At 35.3% G+C, this 15436-nt stretch overlaps 1 protein-coding gene and 1 pseudogene across 1 annotated transcript; one reads left to right on the forward strand and one right to left on the reverse strand.

Moving 5' to 3' along the window:
- Positions 1 to 673: 673 nt before the first annotated feature.
- LOC111394636 lies at positions 674 to 10879 on the forward strand (annotated as a pseudogene).
- A 166-nt stretch (positions 10880 to 11045) lies between these two features.
- On the reverse strand, positions 11046 to 14558 carry LOC111394637 (histone deacetylase 6). Its single transcript, XM_023020548.1, has 3 exons — positions 14111 to 14558; positions 11558 to 11683; positions 11046 to 11445 (listed from the first exon to the last, which is right to left on the reverse strand). Exons 1-3 carry the CDS (start codon positions 14290 to 14292, stop codon positions 11319 to 11321), a joined length of 435 nt encoding a protein of 144 aa, XP_022876316.1. The 5' UTR covers positions 14293 to 14558; the 3' UTR covers positions 11046 to 11318.
- Between the last annotated feature and the right edge of the window lie 878 nt (positions 14559 to 15436).

A 15436-nucleotide genomic window follows, 5' to 3' on the forward strand; every position in this document is an offset into this window, starting at 1 on the left:
CTCTTATAATATAAGATATTTGAAAAAGGGCATGACATCTCAAATGGTTATGTTCAGATGAAGTCATTTTAAGTGAAATCAATTCAAAGCATAGTTATTCAAGTAAACAGAATATAAGTAAAATTACTAGTAGTGAATGGTTATCGAGTTTGATTTGTTTGTGTCCCATGTTATATTCCATCAGTTAAATAATTCAATAAAATGTTTAGTTAGAAAAAGAATTTTTAAATACATGAAGACACGACATTAAACACATAAAATAAACAAAACCTATGTTTCTATGTCGTCTCAGCATCACTTTAAGGAGTTTGGTAATCAAAACTCAACCAACTTAAAATATAGTTAGCAACTAGCGACCTTTGTCAAATTATAATGAGCAATAAAAAACTATCGCTTATGTAAATCGATTCCATGGTTGGACATCTAAAGGTGATGAATCTGTCAAGTTAATTATTTCGACACAAAAAACGAGAAATTTTATAAAATTTAGCTCCCGTTTGAGCCACGTTATTATAAAAATGAGAATGAAAAATATAATCGTTATGATCAAACAAAAAATAAAAAGTCAAATATGATGGTGATGGATAACGGTCATATTTTTCATTTTAATGAATAAATAATGTGACTCAAACAGGACTTTAATGATCAAAACTTGGCATGTTAAGAAAAATTAATTCATGAAGCAACGAAGAAGTCGATTTGGTTTCCACTCCCGCAATCACATTTGATTTGTGCAAAATAAGGGAGCTGTCAACCATGGCTGCCGCTTTTACAAGAAATGCCTCCACACACAATCTACGCCAGAGCCACCGGCATTCAATCGGAGCACCGAATATTCTCCTAAACCAACACCAATTATCGAAATCGTGCTCCCATTTTTCCCATTCTATTTTTTCAAGGGCCAAGGAGCTTGAGATTTCGGCTTCCACCATAATTTTTTCAAGGAAATCATCGTCTTCAAAGTTCCCGCTATTTGGATGGTACTTGGGGATGGTCAAATCCAGGCCTATTATCACCAAAAGCATCACCTCCGCTCTCATTTACACCGTTGGCGATTTATCCTCCCAGGTACTCACAAAAAAATCGAAAAAGTAAATCTTAAAATATTTTTTTCTTGTTGATGAAAGTTAATTTTCCATCTAGGAAAATTCTGACAGAACTATTGGAAAAATGGTTATGAAATGGGTCAACTTTGAGTCCAAATTTCAGTAGGACCCACCTCTTAATTAATACGGGATCTAGTATATTCACGTTCTACTCCGCGAGATGATTAATGTGATATATTTATTTGTCGAAAATCATTTAAAATTGAATGAACTATTAAGTGTTAAAGTAACTCACATAAACTAAGTATTATGGAAGAATTTGATTTTCAAAACATTTATCTCACATAAGAAAGTTAGGAAACTTTGGTGTGATTTATAAGGTGGAAGTTTGAAATTGAGTTTAGGAGTATCAATAGTTTTTGGAAAAGGGAAGACCTATATCTTATTGGGTTCGATCATAAACCCACACGTGCACGCCGTCGCCGCCGTCCGTCTGACCGGCCAGCTCGGCACGAGCACGTGCCCATGTCCGAGTCCGGTCCGATTCGGGTGCGGGAGGACCTTTGCACTATATTAACTTTTTGGACAAAATTTTGGGCCAAATTGTAAATAATCAAATTCTTGGGTACATTATAAAATTAAAATTTTTGGTTTATTCCAGGTTTTTTTAACAGTCGTCTGTTTACCGACTAAACAGTCGATTGTTAGCCGACTTAACAGACGCGACTTTTAAGAACAACATGTCTGTTCGGGTTTTTGAGATTTGTCTGAAAGGTGATGACTGTTCGAATGGCCACGAACAAATCTATAAATAGCATGCCTCTCTACCAGAAAATTTACATCATTTTCATTGCAAACTTTCTGTGCTTTGAATCTCATTCCCCTCTCTCTCTTTTTGATATTGTCTCGAAGTAAAACACATTTCGTTGAGTTCGTTGGAACTCTTGCAGATTGCAGTGCTGCTTCCGTAGGAGACGAAAATTCATTCTATCCTGAAAAATGATTGTTGGACGCCTTTAGCACCATTTTTTTGGATAAATTCTTAAGTTGGAGAAGGTTTCTATGGGATTTATGAGGAAGAAATTAAAGATGTTGATACCATTTTTATATGAGCTACATGCACTTGTTGAATTTGGAAAAAGAGATATGAACTGCCCAAACAAAAATTCTTAAACATCATGTTTTTCTTCAACTCAACAAATCAGTTAGAAGGTTGTGTCAAAATTTTAAAGGGAATCCCTAATGTTCATATTAGAGTCCATCCTCTGTACTCTGATGTTAAATACATGTTTTGAGGTCATATGAGATATTAATCGGAGAATACGAGCAACTGAACGTATTGGATACTTCATTGTAATCAAGGACCTTCTACTGACATTTTGGGTGTTAATATCTTAAGAAGGTCAATGGCTTTTGTAATTTTCAAATTTCAAATAGGCATGCTTGCACTCTGTATGCGGTTTTCCTATTTGCTTGTAATGTTTTTGTTACGGTTAGGTTAAATTGAAACTAGAAGCTAATGCTATACATCGTGTGAGGAAGAGGCCAACAGTCAAATTGTGCTCTAAGATAAGAAATGTGCAATTTTGTGTATGAAGAAACAAATTCGTGAGATGTTACAACGTATATACACTTCCATCTCTGCAATCTGATGGTGTTGTGTTTAGTTGCACATCTACTAATCTTCATGAATAGCAAGTGCATTATAGATTTTACATTTCCCTATATATATCCATCACATATCAGACTAAGTTGAAGAAATGATTTCATTTTAAGATGTAAATTGTTTTTGGAAATTCAGTTTCTTAGCCATACCCTCGTCCCCTCCCCTCCCACCTACAGTTGATGCATGGAAGCATTCTAATTTCTTGTGCAAAAATTATGTACTTAATGGACTGGATAACACATTATATAATGTGTACTACAATGCTAAGTCCACAAAAGAACTATGGGAATCTTTGGACACAAAGTACAAAATCGAAGATGTCGGCACGAAGAAATTCATTGTCGGTCATTTTTTGGACTATAAAATGGTTGACAACAAGACTGTTATATCCCAAGTTCAAGAACTTCAAATCATACTTAGCGACATCCATGCCGAAGGAATGAAACTAAGTGAATCATTTCAAGTCGCTGCACTGATTGAGAAATTACCACCTTCATGAAAAGATTTCAAGAATTACCTGAAGCACAAGCGGAAGGAAATGAAACTTGAAGATATCATTGTCCGATTGAGAATAGAAGAAGACAATCGCAAAACTGAAAAAAGGAACAGTGCATCTCATTCGATGGAATCAAAAGTCAACATTGTAGAAGGAGGCTTCAAAACTAGCATAAAGAGGAAGTATAATGGGGAAGGACAAATTGGCTCTTCAAAAACTGCTAAAAAGTTTAAAGGCAACTGTTACAATTGTGGCAAGGCAGGACATCGATCCAAGAATTGTCGAAAGCCAAAGAATGTAAAGGGAAAAGCTCACCAGGCCAATGTAACAGAACATGAGAACCTCACTGATAAGGTACAAGACATGAATATTTCTGTGATCGTCTCTGAATGCAACTTAATTGAAAACACTAAGGAGTGGTGGGTGGATACTGGAGCTACTCGTCACATATGCTCAAACCGCGGGATGTTCTCTCCCTACAAAGCGATGGATCATGATGAACATCTCTACATGGGAAACTCGTCATCTTCCAAAGTAGAAGGACATGGGAAGATAGTACTGAAAATGACAAGTGGAAAAGAGCTCACTTTGAATGATGTTCTTCATGTGCCCGATATTAGAAAAACTTGGTATCTGGTTCTCTACTAAGTAAGAACGGGTTTAAACTAGTATTTGTCTCAGACAAATTTGTACTCTTAAAGAATGAAATGTTTGTAGGAAAGGGCTACCTGAATGAGGGGTTCTTTAAGTTGAATATAATGACTGTTGTACTTCCAATTATGAATAAGAATACATCTTCTTCTTACTTGCTTGAGTCATTTAACATTTGACATGAACGATTAGGACATATAAATTATAACACTTTGTGTAGACTAATCAAATTAGATTTATTACCAAAGTGTGATTTAAATCCTAATCACAAATGTGATATATGTGTAGAAGTCAAAATGTCATGTCTACCCTTTCGTTCTGTTGAAAGAAGTATCGAACCCCTAGATTTAATTCACACTGACATATGTGATTTAAAATTTGTTTAAACTAGGGGAGGTAATAAGTACTTTATCACTTTTATCGATGATTGTACTCGATATTCCTGTGTATTTGCTCAAAAGCAAAGACGAAGCAATTGAAGTGTTTAAACACTACAAGTTAGAAGTTGAAAATTAACTTAGCAAAAAGATTAAGGCCATAAGAAGTGATAGAGGTGGTGAATATAATTCACCATTTGAGAAATTCTGTTCGGAACACGGAATTATTCATCAACTGCCGTGCCTTGTTCTCCTTAATCTAATGGTATTGCTGAACGCAAAAATCGAACATTGAAGGAGATGATGAATGCTATGTTAATAAGTTCTGGATTACCGCAGAACTTGTGGGGGGAAGCCTTGCTTTCTGCCAACTATATTCTTAACAAACTACAACATCAAAAAACGCAAAAGATACCTTATGAAGTATGGAAATGTCACAAACCTAATTATAAATACTTGAAAGTATGGGGATGTTTGGCTAAGGTAGTAGTTCTTAAACCTAAAAGGGTTAAAATAGGACCTAAAACCATTGATTGTGTATCCATTAGTTATGCCTACCATAGTAATGCGTGCAGATTTATGGTATATAAGTCTGAAATACCTGATATGCATGTTAATACGATTATTGAATCAAGGAAATACCTGATATGCATGTTAATACGATTATTGAATCAATGGATGCTATATTTTTCGAAAATACTTTTTCTTATAACATGCAAGGTGAATCAAATTCACAAAAGAGATCTCGTGAAAACGAAGAGACTATAGATCAAGAATCTATAAATGAACAACCTAGACGAAGTGAGAGGGCTAGGACGTCAACCTCCTTTGGGCCTGATTTTCTAACATATTTGTTAGAAAATGAACCTCAAAGTTTTAAAGAAACTATGTCATCAACCGAAGCTTCATATTGGAAAGAAGTGTTCATAGTAAAATTGAATCCATACTACAAAATCATACTTGGGAAATAGTAGACCTCCCTCCCGGTAATGAGCCTTTGGGATGTAAATGGATTTTCAAAATGAAAATGAAAGCAGATGGATCAATTGACAAATACAAAGCAAGACTTGTCGCTAAAGGTTACAAACAAAAAGAAGGTCTTGATTATTTCGATACCTATTCTCCTGTGAGAAGAATCACTTCCATACGTATGCTTATTGAAATAGCAGCATTAAATGGTTTGGATATATATCAAATGGATGTTAAAACGGCATTTTTGAATGGGGAATTAGATGAAGAAATTTATATGGAGCAACCTGAAGGATTTGTGGTCTCAGGACAAGAAAAGAAATTGTGTCGACTTGTTAAATCACTATATGGATTAAAGCAAGCTCCTAAGAAATGGCATGAAAATTTTGACATGGTTATGATGTCAAATGGTTTCAAAATTAACGAGTGTGACAAATGTGTTTATGTCAAAAACACTCCAAATGAATATGTCATGGTATGTTTATATGTAGATGACATGTTGACTATGGGTAACAATGATACCATAATTCAAACTACAAAAAGGATGCTAACAAGTAAATTTGAAATGAATGATTTAGATGTGGCTGATGTTATATTAGGAATTGAAATTTCTAGAACATCTGATGGTCTCATAATATCTCAATCACAATACATTGAGAAAATTATTGATAAATTCAAGAAATATGATATAATTCCTATGAAAACACCTATGGATATTAGTATGCATCTTGTTTTCAATACTGGTGATAGTAAGTCTCAATTGGAATACTCTCGTATTATTGACAGTTTAATGTATGTCATGAATTGCACTCGACCTGATATTGCCTATTCAATTAGTAGACTAAATCGATATACAAGTAATCCAAGCACTGATCATTGGAAGGCTATTGTTAGAGTTTTAGGGTATTTAAAACATACCCAAAATTTTGGATTGCACTATTCGAGATATCCAGCAGTACTTGAAGGATACTGTGATGCAAATTGGATATCAGATACTAAAAACTCCAAATCAACAAGTGGATATGTCTTTACACTTGGAGGTGCTGTAATATCATGTAAATCTTCAAAACAGACATGTATACCTAGATCAACAATGGAATCTAAATTCATTACATTAGACAAAGCCGGAGAAGAAGCCGAATGGCTACGAAACTTTCTAGAAAATATTCCATGTTGGACAAAACCTGTGTCTGCTATATGTATCCATTGCGATAGTCAATTAGCAATTGGTAGGGCACAAAATGTAATGTATAACGGTAAATCTCGACATATACGTCGTAGACACAATACTGTTAGACAATTGCTCTCTACAGGCATTATTTCTATAGAGTATGTGAAATCAAAAGAGAATATTGTGGATCAGCAAACTAAAAATTTAACAAGAGAGCAAGTAGAAAGTTCATCGAAGGGGATGGGATTAAAACTAATAAAATAATCAAAAGTTTCCATGGTGGCAACCCAACCTAGTTGACTGGAGATCCTAAGATCTAGGTTCAATGAGACAACCGAACTGTGAAAAACTTAGTACGCACTGGGAAGATTTTACTTTTACCCATTCCTATGATGAGCCAGTGCCCAGTTGTCGTGAAATAGGTTAAGATACACTTTTAATGATTTCTATATCTTGATTCGTTCAAGTGGAGTATAGCAGAATATTCTTTATGGAAATCACTTATGTGAGTGAGAAGGGGCCGCTTCTAAGAGAATTAGGTGATGATGAATTCTCTAAAAACCACTCATGAACCAGGAGGTGTCCAAGACCAAAATGGACACAAACGTGAGAACCAACTGTGTTCGAAGAAAATTGTGTAACTTCTATTGTTTAGGTTTCCATAAACGGCTGACTGTTCAAAACAACTTGCTACTGATTGGCTAAGGAAATCCGATAGATTTTACTAGAGAAAGTTCAAAGTCATTGACTACTTATCCCGATGCAGTCTTCTTCAATTTTTTTTTTTTGAAAAACATATCAGATGTTATCGTTTAGAATAAGGTCAACATATTTCATTCATGTGAGGGATTGTTGGAAAAATGGTTATGAAATGGGTCAACTTTGAGCCCAAATTTCAGTAGGACCCACCTCTTAATTAATACGGGACCTAGTATATTCACGTTCTACTCCGCGAGATGATTAACGTGATATATTTATTTGTCGAAAACCATTTAAAATTGAATGAAATATTAAGTGTTAAAGTAACCCACATAAACTAAGTATTATGGAAGAATTTGATTTTTCAAACACTTATCCCACGTAGGAAAGTTAGGAAACTTTGGTATGGTTTATAAGGTGGAAATTTGGAATTGGGTTTGGGCCCCAAGGGGTACCAATAGTCTTTGGAAGGGGGAAGATCTATATCCTATTGGGTTCGGTTATAAACCCACACGTGCGCGCCGTCGTCCGTCGGACCGGCCGGCTTGACTCGGCACGACACGGCACGAGCACGTGCCCATGTCCGAGTCCGGTCCGGTTCGGGTGCGGGTGGACCTTTGCACTATATTAACTTTTTGGACAAAATTTTGGGTCAAATTGTAAATAATCAAATTCTTGGGTACATTATGAAATTTAAATTTTTGGTTTATTCCAGGTGTTTTTTAACAGTCGTCTGTTTACCGACCAAACAGTCGACTGTTAACCGACTTAACAGACGCGACTTTTAAGAATAGCATGTCTGTTCGGGTTTTTGAGGTTTGTCTAAAAGGTGATGACTGTTCGAATGGCTACGAATAAATCTATAAATAACCTGTCTCTCTACCAGAAAATTTACACCATTTTCATTGCAAACTTTCTGTGCTTTAAATCTCATTCCCCTCTCTCTTTCTGATATTGTCTCGAAGTAAAACACATTTCGTTGAGTTCGTTGGAACTCCTGCAGATTGCAGTGCTGCTTCCGTAGGAGACGAAAATTCGTTCTATTCTGGAAAACGATTGTTGGACGCCTTTAGCACCATTGAAGGCAGCAAATTCGTTTTAAGGAAACATCGTGAAGTCGGTGGGCTCGAATTACATTTTGGATCCTGTTAATCATTTCTTACATTAGGGTGATTCTGTCGGATTGGTTTCGAAAGAGTAACGTCAAACTCTAGAAACAACAAGAACTTCATTTATGTTTCAAATTACATGTTTAATGTTACTACCCTGCTAATTAGTAAACAAACCAAATTTTCATTGTCCATTTGGCAGATCAAATGAAGATAAAGTAAATTAAAGTACGAACTATGTAGCAGAATAATAAATGAATGAATCATTTGAAAAGAAGAAAACTTACGAAGGGAAGTGAAAATTCAACAATTTGTTTAGCAATTGTTTTTCCCCTTTTCCACACCACACATGAAAGATTACATGTTAAAGAGTAATATTCTGTTAATGGTTTTTGTTTTTCTCTTTGTACTGGATTCTAAACTAACCAATTTTTGTAGCCTAATAAATTCAATTATAATAACAATTGTAAAATGACTATAGTTGTATAGTAATATCTGTCTTCTATTAAGGCATCAAGAAAACTACTTGAATTAACTGTAATGTGAATGTGGCAGGAGATGACTTTTTGGAATGGTCGAACTTTTGTTATTGAATGAGATATGGAGATGATGTCATTCGCTGATGATGTTGGTAGTGATAAAGATGATAATGATGATGGTGTCAGCTTATGCACACCTCGACTATTCCCATGGGACCTGAAATTTATAGTCGACTACTCACCTCAGTGGTCTTAAGGAGACTCGAACTGATAACCATTGGGAGCAAATCCAAGACCTGACCACTATGCTTTCCTTTAAGGTTGATGATGGTGAATTAATTTGAAAGCTTCAATTTATTTTTTTTAACCATTGAACATTTGTATTTAACAGAGAGTAGAATTTCTTAAGACTGCAAACCGGATGTTATTTTTAATATTCATTTGATGCTATATAATTATAACCATTCTTAAGTTGAATGCTGGTATTATACTGATGATGTTGGTAGTGATAAAGATGATAATGAATCAATGATGATGGTGTCAGTTTACGTACACCTCGATTAATCCTATGGGCTTGAAATTTACAGTCGGCTATTCACCTCAATGGGCTTAAGGGGACTCGAACTGATGACTATTGGGAGTAAATTCAAGACCTGACCACTGTGCTTCCCTTTAGGGTTGATGATGGTGAATTAATTTGAAAGCTTCGATTTTTTTTTAACCGTTGAACATTTGTATTTAACTGAGAGTAGAATTTCTTATGACTGCAAACCGGATGTTATTTTTAATATTCATTTGATGCTATATAATTATAACCGTTCTTAAGTTGAATACTGGTATTATAAATTTAAGAATACATTCTTTTATATTGGACTTTCCCTAACCATTTAGTGTCTTACCTTCTACGAAGAAGAACATGTTATCCCTTAATATCTCTTTAATTTACATCAACCTGTCTGATTATAAAATCTTGTACAGACAATTTTGGGGGAATAAACAGAGGGATATGATTTGGTGAGGACGTTACGGATGGCTGGTTATGGAATAGTGATATTAGGGCCTTCATTACGTTATTGGTTCAACTTTGTATCAAGATCATTTCCTAAGCATGATCTTCTTTCGACGTTTAAGAAAATAGCTTTGGGGCAGACAGTCTATGGACCTGCAATGACTTATTTTCTTCTCTGTTAATGCAGCTTTACAAGGTATTGTGTCTTCACTTTTATGTTCGCAATGCAATCTTGTATTCTACGTATTTTCCATTTTAGCGCTATTTTGTGATGTAAAAACCAATCTTATCTTGTCAATGTTAACCTTTCATAATGGCTATGAAGAGCTAACCTGAGTTCAGCCATAATATAGTGTGTACAAACCATGTCGCATATATCTTGCTGTTACATATCGTTAAATCGATATTATAGATACATTATAGGACACAGTTTATAGCAGTTTGAGGATTATATCTGCTGCATTTTACTCAAGAGCTACTCATGTTGTATGTGTATCGTATAGCTTATTTTCATGGAGTACTTCCTCTCTTGTTTGCAATACTCAGGTGAAAGTGATTCTGAGATTGTCGCTAGATTGAAGCGTGATTTGATCCCAACAATGATTCGTGGGGGCCTGTATGTGATTTTGTGACTTTCAAATTCATCCCAGTATATTTACAGGTGAGATCCTCCATATTCGAAAAGACTAATTGCTTTGCAACTGATTTTTTTTTTTTCCTTTGTTGGTTTTGCCTCTTCGTTATGGATTATATGTGTCTCCAATTAAACCCATGGTTGTTATTGTGTTTTCAATGTGGCAGCCATTAGTGAGCAACTCGATTTCTTACCTGTGGACTATTTACATGACATACATGGCGAACTTAGAGAAAGTCGGAACGACAATGATTGTTGAATAGATCTCCAAATTAACATCCCCTATGAGCATCTAAGCATTATTGGACAAATTTCAAGAATTCAATGAACAGAAATTTTGCTTCTTTTTGGACTTTAATGCTGTCATTACCATCAATCTACCTTACTAAACATGTCCGCCATGAGGACATAATCTGGACATGCTGTAGAGCTATTATTTCTGATACACTGTATCTGTACGAGTTTCATACAGAAATTATTAGATGAGATTAAAGCAATACATATAAAGCATTGGATGTTCTCCATTGAAATTTGTAGCTCTAGTTGGTCACTAACCAGTTTCAATTTGATTGACGAATTCTTGTTTGCTTCTCTCTCTTGTTAAGAACATCCAATACAGATGCTGGACTTCAAGAAAAATTTTGTTACTAATTGTACAAATCATTACAAAATAGAGTTCGTAAATTCATTCATGAAAATCAACTGTCATTCACTATATCCATCCCACAAAAGCAGAAACTGAAAATTCGTATGTGAAATCACTTCCAAAACTCAACAAGATAGTCATCAAATCACAGTTGCGTTGCTTAATTCTGCAAGTAAATAATTCAAATGATAATATGTGAAATACCATTTTCTTTTTTCTTAAACATTACACTTTGATAACCAGAAACATTCAAAAGTCGGTACTTGACTCCTTTCACATTCCCTTCGCCCTCTTCCGAGAAGGGCAATGGAAGATAGAAACAGAGACCATAAAAATTACATAAAGCTGAGCACTAGCCCTTTCAAGTCAACTCCGAAGTGGTGGAGCTTCACCAAATTTCAGTAAGTACGCAGTTTCGTAAGCGGGGCGCAGGGACAATATCACTTGAGCGTCGAGATAAGCATCACATGAGAAACACCACACTGATAAATCACTGTTCCAAGTACAAGCCGCAGACTGATCAGGTTAAGTAATGAAAAAGGAACAAGAGACGAATAATATAGTTTTTTGACCAACAAATAAAAGGAAAAGAAACTCGCAAGAACCTATAGCTTAGTGCCAGACAATGGTTACTCTGATGATAATGCTCGAGCATGTGCTTGTTCACAAAACGGCTGCAAAGGACATCTTTGCAGCATAAGCATAGCCAATTCTCATTGGGATGTTGGCACCTTCATGACATTGTTACAGTCAGAAAACATGTTAGCTCTTCAAGGTTGACAACAAAAAGTTCATAAATAGCACAAAAATCAACAGAACGCAACAATCTAGAATACATAGTGCAATTTAATTCACAGAAAAGCCTGGGTGTGGAAACTTTTCTACTCTAGAGGTCCAAATATTGGAGAACCTCAAATCATGAATTGCGTTTGGAAATTTATACTCTTAAAAAACGAGATAAGGATGGAATCAACTCATCAAAGCTCGGTTAGAAAAAGTTTTAATTTCTTGATATCAGAGAAGCAAAGCATTAAAGAAAAGTTTGAAATTTAGTTTAGATTCTGCAATCAAAGACAAAATTGATGGATTCTCATTCAGTCATCGTAAGTTAACAATGGAAATGGTGGAAAAAAATAAGAGCAGTGGTGATAAAAGATTCAACTTTATGAAACATATATATCACTTAAATTTGTTCATTCTATTGCATTTAAACCAGATAACACAAATTCAAGTCTATCTGATGAACACATCTCATGGTTTTCCATGCTTCAGACACACCTTAAGCGCAGACTGCCAGTATGAAACTAAGATCTAAAATTAGTCAGTAAATAATCAGATGAAAAATTAAACAAAATTTTCAATTTACTTTATGGAGTCCCATTTCAAAGCTTGCAAAGATGCTCTTTACGTTATTATGCCAGTGCAAATCTTACAATCTGTCCAATTCATGTTCTAACTTCATTTCTTGCAGTTGGATAATAGAATTTTTGAGATATATCACACTGTCGGGTAAAAAGTTTGTGATTAGGCATGAATCAAGAGTAAAAAGTTTCATTAATCACTGAACTAGGTATAATGTTATGTTATAGTCACTCTACTTTGTGATTCTTCTGACTAGTCACTGAACTTACAAAATAGCCCCTCCATCTATCACTCGCCACCCAAAGTTCAAATTTCAACTGAGTTGGCAAGACGGAATCCTAGTTGGCAGTTGACAGTGGCTTCATTACTGCAGCGTAAAGGCGTGTTCCAGAAAAAAACGATTTCAACTCTTGCAAACCAAAACAAAACCCCTAATTTAGATAAACCCAAATCAATATTCCCCCAAAAAAGGAACCCTAAATCACGATTGCCAGAAAATGGATCATCTTTCTTCCCCAACTTCAGATGATTTTGAACCCCCTAAACCCACCATCCTGCCCAACCACGTCACAAATCCTAACCCCCAAATCCGCAGCAATGAAAATTCGAAAATAGCCTGCTGATTTGGATAAGAGCACATCTGAAGGAGGTTTAAATTTGCACGAATGGAGGGAGTAAACAGAGGTAAAGTTGTTGGATTGTTCATCAGACAAAGGGGTTGGCTTTTGCTTTGCAGAACTTTTGGCTGACACAGCATGAGGGATCCACAGTATGAGGTCAGACAGCTACTTTGGTCAATGCAAGAATTTCGAAATGCAGTGAGAAATTATTGTGCTTTGTATGGATATAATGTCAAGTTCAAGAGTAATGATAGAAAAAGAGCTCAAGGAATTTGCAAATTTGGGTGTAACTAGAGGATAAGGGTATCAAAGTTGAATGAGATGGGGGGATAGTTCAAGTGAAGTCTTACACCCCGAGCACACATGCACACCGAGCCAATATAACAGACATTGCAACTATATCTTCTTGACACATCGATATATTCAAAGTTTAAGGCAAATCCTGATTGGAAAACAAAGTCTAGTTGGCGATTGTGAATGATAAACTGAAGATGGAGAACAGTAGAAATGTGACTTGTAAGATGAGGAAATATGCCGAGAAATTGTTGTTTGGTACAATTGAGGAACAATTCGGGCATTTGAGGAGATATGATGCGGAGGTACTTAGGACGAACCCTGGATCAACTGTAATGATAGTCCTGAATGAGCAAGTTTTCCGAGGCATATCCATATGCTTCAGGGCCTACAGAGTCGGGTTTACAAGTGGTTGAAGGAAGTGGTTGGTGTTGATGGGTACTATTTGCTGGGTTGTTTCGATGGAATTACGTTAAAAGCAGTAGGACAGGATGCTAAAGATTGTATCTACCCAGTGGTGTAAGCTGTTGTACAAAAGGAGAACACGCTAGCTTGGAGATGGTTCATGAAGTATCTTGCAGAGGACATTGAAATGGGCAAGGGGAGTGGGTGGACATTGACGACAGATAGGCAAAAGGGGCTTCAAAACATATATAAAACTCTAATGTATACATCGGTTTGAGAATTGCCTTTCCTTCCTATATTCATCAACTAAGACCATGAAATTCTAAATTGCCATATGCCAATTAGACGTGTCAGTTCAAAAATTAACTGCTAGGTTATCGCACTTTTCTTGGAAACATTCAATATACCAATGTACTGTTCTCATGAAGATAGAGACTCGTAATTAAAAAAGAGGATCTAGAATTTAAGAAGGCGGACCTATTGCATTGAGTATCCGGTGTTGGAATATGAGTAAGATCCTGCGACAAAGAAGCAAGGTGATCGCAGTGGGTTCGGGCCTCCACCCAGCCCGATTCGGACCCGTATAGCGGCACTTCCTCTACGGCAGCGATGTCTTCATTGATGGAAGGAAGGGACGAGGATGAAGGTTTATTGGCCATTGATCTTCTCAATTTGCCCTATAGCTCCTAAATTTGGAGGAATTTCGCCTTTTTTGAACACTTCAAAAAAATATGATCTTCTTCAGCAGCGTCTTCCTACCCTCTCATTGATTATTTCTCCATCGTCTTTCTCGAAGACACGAGACATTTAAAGGTGATCTAACTACAATTTGTGCCAAACAAAGGTCTGATATCATGGGTTTCAAACGCCAATTGACAAAAATGTTTCTCGTCTCAGTCCGTCGAAGTCCATAGTATGCCGTATTTTAATTAATTATATTAAAGGTATTGACATACTCATTTTCTCGACATTTTTCTTTGTAGGCTTATTTTTAACCTTTCATTGAGTAGCACATTGTCCCTGACAACGATTTTCTATTCAAAAGCCGTCGAAAAAATTATGAACAATGAAATGTAAGGAAAAAATGAAGAAAGAAATTAAGTTTTACATTTGTGGTGTAATAATAATTTATTTAATTAAAAAGTATATTAGAATTCTAATTATGTAATTTTACTTATGGATATTTTAGTAAATAAGAAAATTGTAGTGCAACATTTCATTGTTCATAATTTTTCCGACAACTTTTGCCTTCCTTCACGGCGGCAAGATAATTTTTTTCCTTACTGTAAATGAATTCATTTTTTCAATTTATTTGTTAAGTTTGAAAATTAAGGATCTTATTTTTTCTTAAGTCAAATAGATTTATTATGATTTTAAACAAGCATGGAAAATTATGAACTTATGTTTTAGCTTTCGTGGATTTTGGTATATGAGATCTGTCAATTTCCTCGAATTTTTGTATATGCAGGTATATGAATTTCTCTCCATCTATAACACACCAAAACCATAAAACATTGAGAAAAAAGAGAGAGGATGATGGGAAGTTAAATATGGAATCTTCCTACAGATGGTCTAAATTTATTTTAAAAAATTCAACATATATTGTTACAATTAAAATCTCGTTAAAAGCAATTAAAAACACCATCGTGGTGCAAAATTTCTGTAACGAAAAGATACTGCAAATTCTTATTTTAGAATTAGTGAAAATGTTTAAAGGATGAAAAAATGAGACGTAATCTTAGGATGATAAGTACACCACATTTTTTTTTTCATTTTTAGTTTTTATTGGATTATGAATATAAT

The sequence above is a fragment of the Olea europaea genome, chromosome 5 (assembly GCF_002742605.1).
Source record: "Olea europaea var. sylvestris chromosome 5, O_europaea_v1, whole genome shotgun sequence".
NCBI classification, from domain to species: Eukaryota; Viridiplantae; Streptophyta; class Magnoliopsida; order Lamiales; family Oleaceae; genus Olea; species Olea europaea.